The 16,867-nt window shown below is 47.3% G+C and overlaps 1 protein-coding gene across 1 annotated transcript; it reads right to left on the bottom strand.

Annotated features, from left to right (window-relative positions):
• Positions 1-1,850: 1,850 nt before the first annotated feature.
• Positions 1,851-2,259, bottom strand: LOC308512816 (cytochrome c oxidase assembly protein COX14-like). Its single transcript, XM_081082481.1, has one exon. It carries the CDS (start codon positions 2,220-2,222, stop codon positions 2,049-2,051), a length of 174 nt encoding a protein of 57 aa, XP_080938607.1. The 5' UTR covers positions 2,223-2,259; the 3' UTR covers positions 1,851-2,048.
• Positions 2,260-16,867: the final 14,608 nt, after the last annotated feature.

Below are 16,867 nucleotides of genomic sequence, written 5' to 3'. Positions count from 1 at the left end.
GTAGGTCTCCGCTCTGGCTGGGGCTGCAGGTGCAGCCATTGCGTTCCTTGGTGCGCCCTCCTCTGGCCTTTCCTTCCCCGTCTGCAGATCAGCCCCTCCCTTCAGGTCCGTCCTGTTGGGCCCGGGAGGATGGCGGCCTTGCGTGGGTGGGACTCGCTCCTTCTCCGGCTTTGCGGTGCCATCTTAGGGAAGAGAACGAGGCCTTAGAGATGGGCCTTCCAGGAGGAATGGGGCCCGTTAGAAGTGGGGTGCTGGTTGGAAAGAAGCCCTGTTTATGGAAATTGTCTAGATCAGTGGTTCTCAACTTTGGCTGCACATTAGAATCACCTGGGAATCTTTTCAAAATCCTGATTTCTGGGCCTCATCCTCCGGAAATTCTGTTTCTTTGTTACTAATGTTGTGCCCCCGCCCCATAACAAAGAAACAGAATTTCCGGAGGATGAGGCCCAGAAATCAGGATTTTAAAAAGATTCCCAGGTGATTCTAATGTGCAGCCAAGGTTGAGAACCACTGCTTTATGGAGAAAAGGGACTTGTGGCCTTTGAAGATTAGACAGGAAAAAAAAAAAAAGGGAAGTGTTGACACTGCAGGTAGATCTGGTGATGCTATTTTGCCAAACCAAGAAGTAGAAGTGTGATATGACAAATTTGTGTACGGTCCGCGGTGTAGGTGGCAGTCTGGGAGATCAGTTTGAATGCTGAAGTATTGTATTTTTGGAACATTTACCTGGTTTATAGAGCTTAAATGTGACTTAGGAGAATCTGTCCTGACAGCAAGGAACTGAATATGGCTTCAGTGAAAAGGATCATGGAAGGGAGGCGTTTTATTTTTACATGAATAATTTGTAAACAAATGATGAGTTTGTGTTTTTTAAAAAATTATCAACCCTTGGGCTGAAGAGAGTGTGCTCTACAGCCTTTGCTTCATGTTAAGATCCTAAAAAGAAATGTGTTAGTGGAAGTTGGGCCCAAGCCATTCTTGTCAGCAGATGAGTCTTAATCTTGTCTGTGCGTTAGAATCTGGGGAGCTTTTAAGACATAGTATTCCAGTTTCCCATCCTGGACCAAGTAATCAGAAAGGGCTGCGCATAGCTATTTTTAAAAGGCTGCCCAGATTATTTCAATGTGCCGTTAGTGCTGAAGACCACTGACCTCGGCACTGCTTTGAATTTACAAAAGCTATTCTGTCACCTGGGTGCCCCGGGTGATTTCTATGAGGGAGAAGCAAGCTGTTAAAGTGCTTCTTAAAACATAATTGCTAAGAGTAAAAGCTTCATTTCAGCCTCAGCACAAAGCATTTTAGAAAAAGCTGCTGTTTTGGCAACTCAGTTTTAGATTGTTAGGAATATCTTAAAGTATTCTTTATGAAATCCTCAACCTCTGAATTTATCTCAACATCATTCATGCAGATTGGTGGGGCCAGTGTGATTTGAAGTGAAATGTGATTTTTTTTTTAAGGCTTTAAATTGCAGTAATCTGGTGAAAGTGTTGACACTTACTGTGACTCATAAGTGCTTTTCATTCAGACACCTGCAGATGGAAATTTCTGAGGAAGAAAAGGCTAAGGGTTTGCGAGGATGGCGAGCGGGCACCGCATCAGCATCCCCTTAAGGTCAGGCTTCACTGCATTCAGTAGTGCCCTGTGCAGGTGACAGGATCCTCAACTGATACCGCTGCTCTGTTTAGCACCAGTAAACAAGCCCACCAACTTAAAAAAATAAGCAAAAACCCAAACTGTCTTTCAGTAGAGATTTTAAAATAAAAACACACCACACATTCATTCTTTCTAGTTTCATTTTTTATTTTATTTTTATTTTTTTGACACATGACAAAATATTTAATGTCTGTGCATGTGCCTCCCCCTGCCCCAATTCCTGTTATGATTTGATAGCCTCCTTAAACTGGCAGTTCCAGAGAAAACATGGGCACTTATCCCCAGCAGGACTTGAAAACCATTAAGGCCCTGGTTCTCTTGATTTGGATGATTGTAGGTGAGCTCTTTCCACAGCATGCCCCAGGCCTCTGGTCAAGGAAAAGAGCCCCCCAGTTCTACAGGACTCCTGAGGTCTTCTGTTCTTCTGCAGCCTGGCACTGGGAGCTGCGCCGCTGGGAAAAGTGGTAGGCTCGAACACTGCAGAGGTAGCCCCCATACACAGTAAGCAGCATCATGGAGGTGGAGAAAGTCTTGTAGCCAATGTCAGCTATTTGCTTGGCAGTTGGCATGTCGTCCCCCTCTAGGATACGACTCCCAATGCAGAGAGAGCGCACCGCGTGCCAGACTCTGAGGCGGGAGCCGCGCCACCTGCTGCCCAGGCTGGGTGCCCTCCTTGAACTTCCATTCTTTCTATTTTTAAATGCTTTGTTCATTTCTTTCCAACCCAGAAAGTTCCTGCTTTATCTGAGATCCCTGCTGAGCTATTTCAGACTTCTTCTTCTTCTTCTTTTTTTTTTTTTTTAAAGCCAGGTTGAATATCTTTGAAAAGGAAAATACAATGAGAGACCAAGGCATTTATACAGGGTCATTCTAGAAGCTAGCTGGGATTAATACCCTAAATTGAATCTCATCTGTGCTGGTTCTGTCTGGTGATATATAATATTTTATTATATACTAGAGGTCCGGTGCACGAAATTTGTGCACTAGGAGGGTTGTCCCTCAGCTCAGCCTGCACCCTCTCCAATCTGGGACCCCTCACGGGATGTCCGACTGCCAGTTTAGGCCCGATCCTGGCAGTTGGACATCCCTCTCACAATCTGGGACTGTTGGCTCCCAACCGATTGCCTGCCTGCCTGATTGCCCCTAACCACTTCTGCCTGCCAATCTGATCACCCCCTAACCACTCCCCTGCCAGCCTGATCAACGCCTAACTGCTCCCCTGCCTGCCTGATCGCCCCCAACTGCCCTCCCCTGCAAGCCTAGTTGCCCCCAACTGCCCTCCCCTGCAGGCCTGGTCGCCCCCAACTGCCCTCCCCTGCCGGCCATCCTGTGGCAGCCATCTTTGTACCACATGGGGGTGGCCATCTTGTGCCAGGGTGTGACGGTCAATTTGCATATTACGTCTTTATTATATAGGTTTATATAGTGTTATATTTTGGAATTAATAATTATTAGTTAAAAATAAACACTCTGGACTAATGAGATCTCTAGTGATTGGAAAAAATATTTGTTAGAAAATCAGTTTTCTCAGCTTTTATTTTTATTTTTTTAAATTTAAAATTTTTATTGTTTAAAGTATTACATGAGTTTCCTTTTCCCCTCATTGGCCTATCGCTGGCCACTCCCACTCCCCAGCACATGCCCTCACCCCACTACGGTCTGTGTCCTTTGGTTATGCTCATATGCATGCATATAAGTCCTTTGGTTGATCTCTTACCCCATCACCCTCCACCCTCCCTCATAGGTTCTGTTTTTTTTTTTTCCTGCCACAGGTTTATTTGTACAAACAGCACAGGAGAACACCAGCGCCACACAGACAACAGCCCAGGGGCCCCACCAGTCCTTCCGTCCTCACGTTGGCAGACAGAGGCCTCTACAGTGGAGCCTTCGTGGGGGCCTGGGCACCTTTGGGAGCAGGAGCCTGAGCCCCTTTGGGAGCCTGAGCTGCAGCTGCAGCTGCACCCGCAGCCTGGGGCTTGGTTTCTGTCTTGGTTTCTCATTGGTAGTTAAGTATATAATTAAAAATAGGAAAATTATTCAATAAATGCAGTTGCAAAAGATTTCAAAATGAGGAATCTATGTGGGAAGCATTGCTTTAGAGGAGGGTGAAAAGTTGGGGCTGTTTACAACTTTTTAGGCAAAGTAGCAGGGAGCCATTCTCCCTTATTATTTCCATGATAAAGGATGTCCCCAAAAATGTATATACACACTTTGAATAATTATAAAGGCAGTGTTTACTAAAATACATGTTTATTTTCAAAATTGAGCTATTAGCTGTTAAAGTGTGTATTCCGAATGGGAATAAATTCATGTTAAAAAAAAATAGCAGTTAATGGGAGTTTGCCAAGAATAGCCAACATCCAGCTCTAGAACTACAAGATGATACAGGATGAATGAAAAAACCAGTAGTGATTTTTTTTTGTCTGTAGTTTAAATTTACTCTGTGTCCTAATAAGTAAATATTATATATCTGTGTAAGCCACATTGCCTGTAATAGTTATAAGGATACTTGAGAAATCAGTTCTCTATGTTTTACTTTGACTTCTAGGCAATTCCTTTCTCCAGAGTTCAGCAACAAATAGCCACTCACACCCTTTCTGGTGCTGGCATCTAAGATATAAATTATAAGTCAAAGTTTGTAAACCATTATTAGTATCACTTTGGCAATGCTTAATAGAACAGATAGGTAAGGAAATGGAAACTTATGAAAGTTGTTTGTTGAAAAGATGGTAGAATGGCAGAAATATGCTAAAGAATTTTTACCTACTAAAAACTGTAAAGGACTAGACTTATATTTTCTTGTGGCCTCCTCCTGTCCTCCTTCCCTCCCAGCACTTAAGTGATGTATCATACTAGTGGTTCTCAAAGTATAGTCCCAAACTAGCAGCATCTGCATCACTTGGTAACTTGAGAAAAAGCAAATTATTGGGCCTCACTACAGACTTACTGAATCCAAAACTCAGGGTGAGAGATGCCCTAAAATTTGTGTGTCTTTTAAAAAATGTATATTGTTAAAAGTATTACAGATGTCCCCCCTCCCTCCCTATGGACCCCTTCTAGCTACAATTTGTGTTTTAACAAGCCCTTCAAATGATTAAAAATATACATATTTTTATTGATTTCAGAGAGGAAGAGAGAGGGAGAGATAGAAACATCAATAATGAGAGAGAATCATTGCCTCCTGCACACCCCCTACTGGAGATAGAACCCACAACTCAGGCATGTTCTCTGACAGGGAGTAGAACCATGACCTCCTAGTTCATAGGTCGATGCTCAACCACAGAGCCACACCGATCGGGCCTCCAAATGATTTTGATAACCACTAAAGTTTGAGAACCATTGTCTATAGTTGTCAACATTGTTCCCTCATGATGAATCATGGCCACTACAGTTTTTAGCATAGTACCTCAAGCATTGTAGATACTTGATTTGACTTGAGAGCACAGGTATATTTTTTCAGGAGTTGCACCTATTGTAAGACATCATCTAACTTGTAAGAGAATAATACGTGGGAAGAAGAGACTAAAATATTTGAAGGTCCCCCTCCCCTCATTTATTTTAATACTGGAAAGAAACATCAATTGGTTGCCTCCTGCATGCTCCCTGATAGGGGTGGGGGAGTGGGTGGGTGGCGGGGGGAGGGTTTTGGAGAATTGAACCTGCAACCCAGGTATGTGCCCTTGACCAAGAATTGAACCTGAGACCCTTTGGTGCACAGACTGACTCTCTACCCACTGAGGAAGGTTGGCCAGGCCCTCTCCTGCTCCCCCCCCCCCTCCATTTTATACCACAGCTACTTGGAAAACCACAAAAGGGCTATAAAGTATGGAGAAGAGAGATGGAGAGAGAGAGAGAAACACTGATGTGAGAGAGATACATTGATTGGTTGCCTCTTGTATGTGCCCTGACTGGGCTGGGGCTTGAGCCTGCAACCCAGGTACATGCCTTGGACTGGGAATCAAACCCACGACCCTTTGGTCCATAGGCTGACGGTCTAACCACTGAGAAAACAGGCCAGGCTAGCCTCCTTTTTACTGGGTTGCCTCTCCAGAGACAGATGAAATTCTCAGATTTGCTATTTTGATGTTTTTGGCAAAGGATTTTGTGGGAGGAGTGGTAAGACAGTTATTCAGGGCTGCAGTACTTATTAGCTATGAAGGCCTTAGGATCTAAGCCTTCTTTTATGACTGTGTTCACTGTTTCACCCTTGCTCACCTATGTTCCAGATGTCAGGGTCAGGAATCTGATTGTCAGCAATAGAAAGTTTTTCAGTTGGTTCCAAACGCAGAGAAATCACTTTTGGAAGATTAAATGGCTCTGAAATAAAGTAGAACGGAAGTTGTAGAAACAGAGTAGAATGTTCCTTCTGTGTTTTATTCCTCTCACTCAACTAAGACTTCCATAGCTATGAAATATGGAGGGCAGGGAGCAATAGAATTTGATACCACTTATCTGCCCCCAAAATAAAAAACTTACGTTCACCATTGGCAATTCTGTTGACACAGTTAGCTTCATGTTCCTTGAGCCTTTTGATTAGGACAACATGACAAGCATTATATTTGCCATCAGCCATCTTTCTAGTTACATTTGGATTTTTCTAAAAGGCAAAAGTTCTTGTTAAATGGCTATCAGGTTTTTCCTGTATTCCACCCTCTATTCCTTTCTGGAAATGCTGAAGACATTAAGAACTGAGAACTGCTAGATGCTATGGATGGCCAGAAGCCTGTTCTTTTTTTAAAAGTATTTAACCTTTTGCATTTTGAGTTTATTTTCCCCCCTCCAGTGACTTAACAGTTCTTATGAGGAAAACGCACCTTTCTACATGAGGCCAGATGATATTGTAACCTGCTGGCTTGTAGCCCATTTTTTAGGTCATAAGAACATATTTCTAAGGTTTTTGGTTCCATGATGCCTAAATAGCAGGGACCATGGATTGGCAAAGAAAATATTGACATTTGAGATCAGGTGACCTATTTTCTGTTCTCAAAAGAAGAATGGTATGAAAGATATGGGTATCTCAAGTCCTACTTACGAAACTTTTGGATAACTCAAAGCAATAACCTAGCCAGTTAGATAATAGGAGAAATTCACTGCTTATGTGTGTTGGAAGAACAAAAACTAACATTTATACATTTTTTTTAGTTTTATAGGTTGTTTTAAGTAGAGCACTTTAAATAGAGTATTAAACAGGCAGGCTTCCTGGGAATACTCATAGTACTGGCGTAAGATGAAGTTTAACACCATAAGCTTGAGTGCTGGAGAAAGCAACCTGAGGCAGCTGGTTCATTTACCTGTTTAGCCTTGCCCTCTTCCACCTCTTCTCCAAACGTATCTAAATTAAGGTCTTTGCCAGAGGAGAATGCTACTTGTCAGATAAGTCAGCATAGCTACTTTTGGGGAGAGAGGATTGGAAGAAGGAACAATATCATGTTTAAATTTAGGCTACTTTTTTTTTTAATATATTTTATTGATTTTTTACAGAGAGGAAGGGAGAGAGATAGAGAGTTAGAAACATCGATGAGAGAGAAACATCGATCAGCTGCCTCCTGCACATTCCTACTGGGGATGTGCCCGCAACCCAGGTACATGCCCTTGACCGGAATCGAACCTGGGACCCTTCAGTCCGCAAGCTGACGCTCTATCCACTGAGCCAAACCGGTTTCGGCAAATTCAGGCTACTTTATACTTATCTAAGAACTAGAGGCCCAGTGCATGAAATTTGTGCAAGGCAGGGGGTGGGGGTGTCCTTCAGCCTGGCCTGCACCCTCTCACAATCCGGGACCCCTTGGGGGATGTCCTACTGCCGGTTTAGGCCCGATCCCATTGGCAGTTGGACATCCCTCTCGCAATCTGGGACTTATGGCTCCTAACCGCTCGCCTGCCTATCTGCCTGATCGTCCCTAACCACTCTGCCCACTTGCCTTGTTGCCCCTAACCACTCTGCCTGCCTGCCTGATCACCACTAACTGCCTCTGCTTTGGCCCCGCCCGCCATGGCTGCTGCCTTTGCCTAGGCCCCTGCTTCTGTGGCTTCGTCTGGAAGGTCGTTGAATGACGTCCAGAAGGTCATTTGGCTGGCTGGTCTAATTAGCATATTATGCTTTTATTATAGACTAGAGGCCCGGTGCACAAAAATTTGTGCACTCTCGGGGGAGAGGGGTCCCTCACCCTGGCCTGTGCCCTCTCGCAGTCTGGGACCCCTCGGGAGATAACGGCCTGCTGGCTTAGGCCTGCTCCCGGGTGGCAGAGGGCAGGCCCAATCCCTAGGTGCAGCCCCTGGTTGGGCTCAGAGCAGGGCCGATTGGGGAGTTGGGGCGCCACCCCCTGTCATGCACAGAGCAGGGCGGTTCGGGAGGTTGTGATGCCACCCTCAGTCACGCTCAGGGTAGGGCCAGTTGGGGGGTTGAGGCACCATCCCCTGTCACACTCAAGGCAGGGTCGATGGGGAGGTTGTGGCGCCACCCCCTGTCACGCACAGAGTAGGGCCCATCAGGGGGTTGGGGCTCTGTACTCTGTCACGCACAGAGCAGGGCCCATCAGGGGGTTGGGGCGCCACCCTCTATCACCCACAGAGCAGGGCCGATCAGGGGGTTGGGACGCCACCACTCTCACACTCAGGGCAGGGCCGATGGGGAGGTTATGGCTCTACCCCATCACACACAGAGCAGGGCCCGTGGGGCAGGGGTGGGGGGTGGGTTGGGGCGCCGCACCCTGTCACACACAGAGCAGGGCCGATCAGGGGGTTGGGGTGTTGCACCGTCACACACAGAGCCGCAGGGCGACCAGGGGGTTGGGGAGCTCTCCCCTATCAGGCACAGAGCAGGGCTGATCAGGGGGTTGGGGCGCCTTCCCCTGTCACGAACAGAGCAGGGTGGATAGGGAGGTTGTGGCCCCGCCCCATGTCACACACAGAGCTGCAGGGCGATCAGGGGGTTTGGGCGCTGCCCCCTGTCATGCTGATCCTGGTGCCGGGAGGCCTCGCGGCTCCGCTGATCCCAGTGCTGGGAGGCATATTACCCTTTTACTATGTAGGATAGAGGCCTGGTGCCCAGGCAGGGGCTGGCTGGTTTGCCCTGAAGGGTGTCCTGGAAAGGGGGGGAATCCCCATTGGGGTGCCTGGCCAGCCTGGGTGAGGAGATGATGGCTGTTTGCAGCTGGTCACACACCCTTCAGGGTGGGGGTCCCCACTGGGGTGCCTGGCCAGTCTGGGTGAGGGGCTGAGGGCTGTTTTCAGGCTGGCGGGTGACTGAAGCTCCCAACTGCTCCTTTTTTTCTTTTCTTTTCTTTTTTTTTTTAATTCTGGGCCAGCTTTAGCTCTGGCTCCAGCTCTGAGGCCTCTGCTGCTGAAAGCAGGTATCTGGTTTGTTTGGGTTCTATTATTGAAACACTGTATCAACTCCAGCTCTGAGATCCCCGCGGGCTGAAAGCAGGTTTCTGGGGTTTTGTTTAGCTTCTGTATTTGTAAAAATGTTTCAAACTGCAAGTTCAGAGGCCGGTAAGGCAGGCGGGGAACGTTGGAGTCCTCTGTCACTGAAGCAAGCAAGCCTCATGTTAGCTTCAAGCTGCCTGGCTGCCGGCCGCCATCTTGACTGGCAGTTAATTTGCATATCTCGCTGATTAGCCAATGGGAAGGGTAGCGGACCTATGCTAATTACCATGTTTCTCTTTTATTAGATAGGACTAGAGGCCCGGTGCACAAAAATTTGTGTACTCGGGGGGTGGGGGGGATGGGGGTCCCTCAGCCCGACCTGTGCCCTCTCACAGTCTGGGACTCCTCAGGGGATGACCACCTGCTGGCTTAGGCCCGCTCCCCAGGGGATTGGGCCTAAGTTGGCAATCAGACATCCCTCTGGCAGCCCGGCAGCCCTTGGGGGATGTCCACTTGCCAGCAGGGAGCAGGCCTAATCTGCAGTCAGACATCCTTAGCGCTGCTGAGGAGGCAGGAGAGGCTCCCACCACCACCGCTGTACTGGCAGCCATTAGCCTGGCTTGTGGCTGAGCAGAGCTCCTCCCATGTGAGTGCGCCCTGACCACTAGAGGGCAGCTCCTGCATTGAGCATCTGCCCCCTGGTGGTCAGTGTGTATCATAGTGACCAGTCCCAGTCATTCTGCTGTTAGGGTCAGTTTGCATATTACCCTGTTACTATATAGGATAGAGGCCTGGTGCACGGGTGGCAGCCAGCTGGTTTGTCCTGAAGGGTGTCCCAGATCAGGGTGGGGGTCCCACTTGGGTGCCTGGCCAGCCTGGATGAGGGGATGATGGCTGTTTGCAGCTGGTCACACACCCTTCAGGGTGGGCGGTCCCCACTGGGGTGCCTGGCCAGTCTGGGTGAGGGGCTGAGGGCCGTTTTCAGGCTGGTGGGTGACTGAAACTCCCAACCTCTCCTTTTTTTTCTTTTTTTTTTCATTCTGGGATTTATTTACCTTCTATGGCTATCACTGGAGCTGAGAGCTGGCTTTAGCTTTGAGGCTTGGCTCCAGCTCTGAGACCTCGGCTGCTGAAAGCAGGTCTGGGCTTTGTTTAGCTTCTATAATTGAAACACTGTTGCAACTCCAGCTCTGAGGCCCGGCTGGCTGAAAGCAGGTTTCTGGGGATTGTTTAGCTTCTATAAGTGCAACATAGTTGCTTAGAGTGCAGCTCAGAGCTGAGCGGCGGCAGGCGGGGAACCTTGGCTTCCTCCATCACTGGAGCAAGCAAGCCTCCTGTTTGCTTCAGCTGCCTGGATGCCTGCCGCCAGCTTGGTTGGCAGTTAATTTGCATATCACCCTGATTAGCCAACAGGAAGCGTGTCGGAGGTATGATTAATTACCATGTTTGTCTATTATTAGATAGGATGCCAGTCTGAAATCTCCAAAGTTGCAGGTATTAACATATGAAGACTCCCAGAAGTGAACTAAGAACACACTATCTAAAATCTGTTGCATTTTACTGCCTATAGGAGGCCTACTGTCCCTTATTCTGTCTTTAGCTATCCCAGCAGACATTCACTTCAAGGACTCCCAAGTTTCCAGGCAACAGCTATAGCTGAGATTTCTGCAAAGCAGGGACAGCATAGTCTGATAAGGGGGGAAAAAAGATCAAGACAGACTGGCATAAGCAGCACGGATTGAAAAGTGCCTAGAATAGTCCATTTCAATTCTGCTTTGTATCATGCCTCAGGCATAGACAAAGGGCACAGAACTAGACTGTTAAATGTCAGTTTTCCTGAGGGCATTTAGGTGATTAAGTCCAGGGATTTAGATTCAGGTACCTTTCAGGAACATAAACCAGGTTGGTTATTTAAAGTTTACAGTGCATATTAATGATTATATTAGAGCCATGAACACTTACTATGAAGTAAATTGGATTCCTGGAAAATAAGGACTACAGTGCAGCTTCTGGTCAAGATAGGGGTAGTAGGTAAATGTGATACACGAATCCTCCCATGACCACAGCAAAATTACAACTAAACTACAGAACAATCATCATTTAGAACCACCAGAATTTTAGCTGAATAGAAGTCCTAGGGACATAAAGAAGAAGCCACATTGAGACAGGTAGGAGGGACAGAGACATGGAACAGACTGGTTCCACACCCAAGTGTGGTGGATAAAAATTGGGAGAGATTTCTTGGTTGCAGAGGTCCTCCCTGAGGAGTGAGGGGTCCCAGCTCCACACTAGATCCCCCAGTTCAGGGTTCCAGTGCCAGGAAGAGAAGTCCCTATCACTTCTGGTTATAAAACTCAGCAGGGATTGAGGCTGAGTGAGATGGAGGGCAGCTGGAGTTGCAAGAGTTCCACTTAAAGGGCCCATGCATGGAATTACTCAGATTTTCTTACTCTTAGCGCAGCACTGGAGCAGCAGCTCAGAAGACACCAGGGACATACAGGGAGGAACTGAATTGTCTGGCATTAGGGCAAAAGCTGGAAGGGCAGTTTTCTCCCAGACAGAAGTGCTGGCAGAGGCCATTGTTCCTTTTCTAAGCTCTCCCCACACAGAGCCAGAAGGTTGATGTCATACCTGAGCCTCTGTCAACCTGCCTACCATCATTAGCCCAATCACTTGTGATTCCCTGAGACTCTGACCCACCCAACTTTCAAGCTCGACCAAGCTGTTTCTAGTGACTTTTCCAATGGCCTGTCTTGGCTCAGGCTTCAAACTTTCCTAAAAATCTCTCAAACAAGCAGCATCTGGCCTCAGCGTGCTCAGTATCTCATACTAAGTGGCCTCAGGTTTGGCACTAGTGGCAGCTTGCCTTGGTCCACAGCTTGGCTTTGCCTGGGCACTTCCAAGCCCAGCACAAGTAGCAGCCATCTGCAGATCACTTTGTAGCTCATGCTTGGCAACCTTGGGAAGAACACATGTGGTGGCTGACCTTGGCCTGCACCTCCCAGGAGACCCCAGAGATAGCGCACCAGATGGACAGCTTCAGACCACATCAAAGCACCACCTCAACAAACAACACGCTCAAGGGGCAGATTAAACAGGCATCAGGGCCCTGCTGAAGTAAGTCCTGCTTTGTGGGTTGGGCCTCTGCACAGTTGATCCTCCATGGTGGTTGCAGCAAGTCCTTGCAGCTGAATGGCCTTGGGTTAAGTCCCTCTCATGATGTGCCAACAGCAATTAAGGATCAACTACAACAGGAGGGTGTACATAGCCCACATGGTGGGGTGAGGATGTACCTGGAGTGTCCAGCTTGGGTGACTGGGGAGGCTTTGCCACTGGGCCCTACAGAACATCTATACTAATAAAAGGGCAATATGCTAATTAGGCCGGGAACTGGGAGACCTTCTGGACGACCGTCCTGGGATTTGATAGCAGAGCGCAGGCCGGGTGGGAAACACCTGCCTCTGCTCTGCCATTGATCCCAGAGTCCCAGCAGGGTGGGCAGGGCCTCTGTGTGGGCGGGGATCAATGGTGATCCCAGGCCTATTGGGAAAGGCCTCCCTCTGTTCTGCCATTGATCGCAGAGCCCAGGCCTAGTGGGTGGGGCCTCCCTGTGGGCGGGGATTAATGGCAGAACCCAGGCCAGGTGGTAAACGCCTGCCTCTGCTCTGCCATTGATCCCAGAGCCCGAGCAGGGTGGGCAGGGCCTCTGTGTGGGCAGGGATCAATGATGAGACCAGGCCTGGTCAGCAGGGCCTCCCCGTGGGTGGCAATGAATGGCAGAGCCCAGGCCAGGTGGGAAGGGCCTCCCTCTGTGGGGCATCAATCTGGAGGGGTGCCCATGATCCATCACCCCACAGAGGGAGGCCCAGGCCACCAGCCAGCGACACTGTGGCAAGTGGGCAGGGCCTGCCAGGTATCTCCCCACAGAGGGAGGCCCAGGCCAGCCAAGCAATGGTACCCTATGCCTTTTGCCTACAGAGGGAGGCAACCACTGGCGGAGTGGGGGTAGCACTGCACAGATGGCAAGCAGTGGCAGCCTTGGGGGTGGGGCCAGCTTCTGGCAGCTGTGGGAAGGAAAGCCCCAATAGGCCCCTTCCCCCACCAGCCCTGCCCCCAATTGCTGCCCCCCCCACTCCCACTCCTGACCCTGACAGTAGGGAAGAGGGAGCTTGATTCCAACTGTCCCTCCCCAGGCCTTTGTTGATGACAGAATATATCTGAAGACCAACTATTGTCACAATCTTCTATACTAATAAAAGGGTAATATGCTAATTAGACCGGGAGCCTTCCGGAAGACCTTCTGGACATCCTTCTGGACAAAGTCATGGTGGCAGGGCCAAGGCAGAGGCAGTTAGTGGCAATCAGGCCAGGAGGGGAAGGGCAGTTGGGGGTGAGCAGGCTGGCGGGGGTGGGGGGGCAATTGGGGGTGAGCAGGCTGGCAGGGGGGGACAGTTGGAGGCAATCAGGCCAGCAGGGGGCAGTTGGGGGTGAGAAAGCCGGGAGAGGGGCAGTTGGGGGCAAGCAGGCCAGCAGGCAGAGTGGTTAGGGGTTTTCAGGCAGGTAGGCAGGTGAGCAGTTAGGTGCCAGTGGTCCCAGATTGCAGGAGGGATGTCTGACTGCTGGGCTGAGGGATATCCCCCTCCCCCGCCCCCCGTGCACAGGGATTGGGCCTAAACCGGCAGGGGGGTGTCCAGGGGTCTCAGATTGGAGAGGGTGCAGGCCAGGCTAAGGGACACCCCCGTGCACAAATTTTGTGCACTGGGCCACTAGTCTACTACATAAGACCATTCTACCAAGACCAGGAGATGTAGCAGCTCTACCTAATACATAGAAACAAACACTGGGAGGCTGCCAAAATGAGGAGATAAGAAACATGTCCCAAATGAAAGAACAGAACAAAACCCCAGAAAAAGAGCTAAACAAAATGCAGACAAGCAATATACTACATGCAGAGATCAAAACACTGAACTTAGGGGAGGAGTAGTTGAATTTAGTAAGAACTTCAACAAAGATACAGGAAACATAAAAATGGAACTGGAAAACATAAAAAAGAATCAGTCAGAAATGAAGAATACACAGTGGAGTAGATAGAAGCAGAGGATCAAATCAGAGATTTTGAAGAAGCAGAAACCACCCGATCAGAACAACGAAAAGAATAAAGAATCCACAAAGTGAATATAGTATAAGGAGCAGCTGGGACAACTTCAACATACCAACATTTGTGTCATGGAGGTGCTGGAAGGCAGAAGAGAGAGAGCAAGAAATTGAAAACCTATCTGAAAAAATTATGATGAAAACCTTCCCTAACCCGGTGAAAAAAATAGACATACAAGTCTAGAGGGTCCCACTAGATCAACCCAAATTAGCCCACACCAAGACACATAAAAGCAGCAAGAGAAAAGCAGTTGGTTACCTACAAGGGAGCTCCCATAAGACTTTCAGTGGATTTCTCAACTGAAACTTTGCAGGCCAGAAGGGATTGGCAAGAAATATTCAAAGTGATGAATACCAAGAACCTACAACCAAGATTACTTTACCCAGCAAAGCTATCATTTAGAATTGAAGGACAAATAAAGAGCTTCCCAGACAAGAAAAAGCTGAAAGAGTTCATCACCACCGAACCAGTATTACATAAAATGTTAAATGGCCTTCTTTAAAAAGAAGAAAAAAAGATTTAAAAAATGAATAATAAAATGACAATAAATACATTTCTATCAAAAATAGAATCTAAACGATAAATGAACAAGCAGAACAGAAAGAGACTCATAGATACAGAGACCATTTTGATGGTTGCCAGATGGGAGGGGAGTTAGGGGGATGGGTGAAAAAGGTGAAGGGAATAAGAAGTACAAATTGGTGGTTACAAAATAGTCACAGGGATGTAAATAGCATAGGGAATATTGCCAGTAATTTTGTAATAACTACGTATGGTGTCAGATGGGTACTGGATTTATTGAGATGATCACTTAGTTATATACTGTCTAACCACTGGGTTACATACCTGAAACTAATATAATATTGTATGTCAGTTGTAATTGAAAAGGAATTTTTTTTTTTAAAGGGCTAGCCCTAGCTGGTTTGGCTCAGTGGATTGAGTGTCGGCCTGCGGACTAAAGGCTCCCAGGTTTGATTCCAGTCAAGGGCACATGCCTGGGTTGTGGGGTCGATCCCCAGTAGGGGGCATGCAGGAGGCAGCCAATCAATGATTTTCATCATTGATGTTACTATCTCTCTCTCCCTCTCCATTCCTCTCTGAAATCGGTAAAAATATATTTAAAAATAATAAAGGCTACAATATAATCCAGTATATATATAGTTATCTTTAGATTTTTAAAGGTAATGGGAAAAGATACATTAATACCTACCAGTAAATGTTGTCCTCAGAGAACCCCAAACCTTTATTTTAGTCAACAGCCTAGAAAAGTATGAAGTTTGACCACACTGATAAGACTGGTCTTAATAAACAAAGAGTGCTTCAGAATAGGCAGTGAGAATTGGCAACTTTGAACTATTCACCTAATCCTATATAATAAAACCCTAATATGCAAATCGACAGAATGGCGGAATGACCACTCGCTATGACGTGCACTGGCCACCAGGGGCAGACACTCAATGCAGGAGCTGCCCCCTGGTGGTCAGTGCGCTCCCACAGGGGGAGCACCGCTCAGTCAGAAGCCGGGCTCACAACTGGTGAGTGTAGCGGCGGTGGCAGTAGCCTCTCCTGCCTCCGCGGCAGCGCTAAGGAACCCTTGGGGGATGTCCAACTGCTGGCTTAGGCAGTTGGACATCCCCTGAGGGGTCTCGGACTGTGAGAGGGCACAGGCCAGGCTGAGGGAACCCTCCAGTGCACAGATGTTGTGCACTGGGCCTCTAGTGATTAATAGTTGAATATTGAAGTATGGAGGCCAACATTATAATGGAGGCCATTTGGTTTAATATACATAGCCTTGGCAAGACCTTGATGTATCTTGACACTAAAAGATCTTGAGACCTACCTTATTCTTGAAGCATTTATCTCAAGAGCCCAAAGGGAAGTGTCATTCAAAGAGGGAAACAATTCTCTGTAAGGCAAAACAAGGCAAATAGCTGAAATTTGAGGAGAGGGAAAGCACAGTACCTTTCATTCAAGTGATATGAACCAATTTTCTGTTCAGGCTACTCAATTCCTCTTCTTCCACCATATGTTCTATGGTTTCTCAGAGATTTGGAAATTTTTGATATTATATTTAAGTCTTGGAGAAGTGGTTTTCAATCCTGCTTGTGTATGAGAAACACTGAATAGTTTTAAAATGACAGATCCTTTGGCCCCACTCCAGAATGATTGGGTTAGATCCTTCACAATGGGGTCTGGCTAACTATGGCTTTAAAAGAGTTCTACAGGGGATTCTGATTTGTATCTAGGGTTACGAGGCCCTGCTCTGGTGTAATTAAACTACCTTTGGATGGGCTCCTTTCGTTTCTAGGAGGAACTGCCACATGATCTCGCCAATGAAGTTTCTCTAAAGACTACTAATTGGCATAATTAATCCCATTTTAAAACCTGGACCTTTTCTTTATGGGGTGCCAAATAGAATTCCACAGAAAGTGATAAGCTCATGCATACTCAGAAATCAAAATTTTACTTTTTTGTTGGCATTCCTAATTTAATGTACAGGTCTTGAGCCAAATGTTTATATATACCATATTATTTAATCACTTCCACAGTTATGTGAGGGATGACTACCATTTTATAGGTTAGGAAATTGGCTCAGTGGTGATAGATAGCCTAAAGTTACAGAGCTAGTACATGTTTGAATACCATTATTGTTATTTGAGGTAATACATTTAAGTACTTAAAGTATCTGGT

The sequence above is a fragment of the Myotis nattereri genome (assembly GCF_964212035.1).
Source record: "Myotis nattereri genome assembly, chromosome: 2".
NCBI classification, from domain to species: domain Eukaryota; kingdom Metazoa; phylum Chordata; class Mammalia; order Chiroptera; family Vespertilionidae; genus Myotis; species Myotis nattereri.
Note: the sequence above shows the minus strand (reverse complement) of the source record. Positions and strands in the feature narration are given on the sequence as shown.

Coding starts and splice junctions, on each gene's coding strand:
- LOC308512816 (XM_081082481.1), bottom strand. CDS start 2,222: ATGCCAACTGCCAAGCAAATAGCTGACATTGGCTACAAGACTTTCTCC.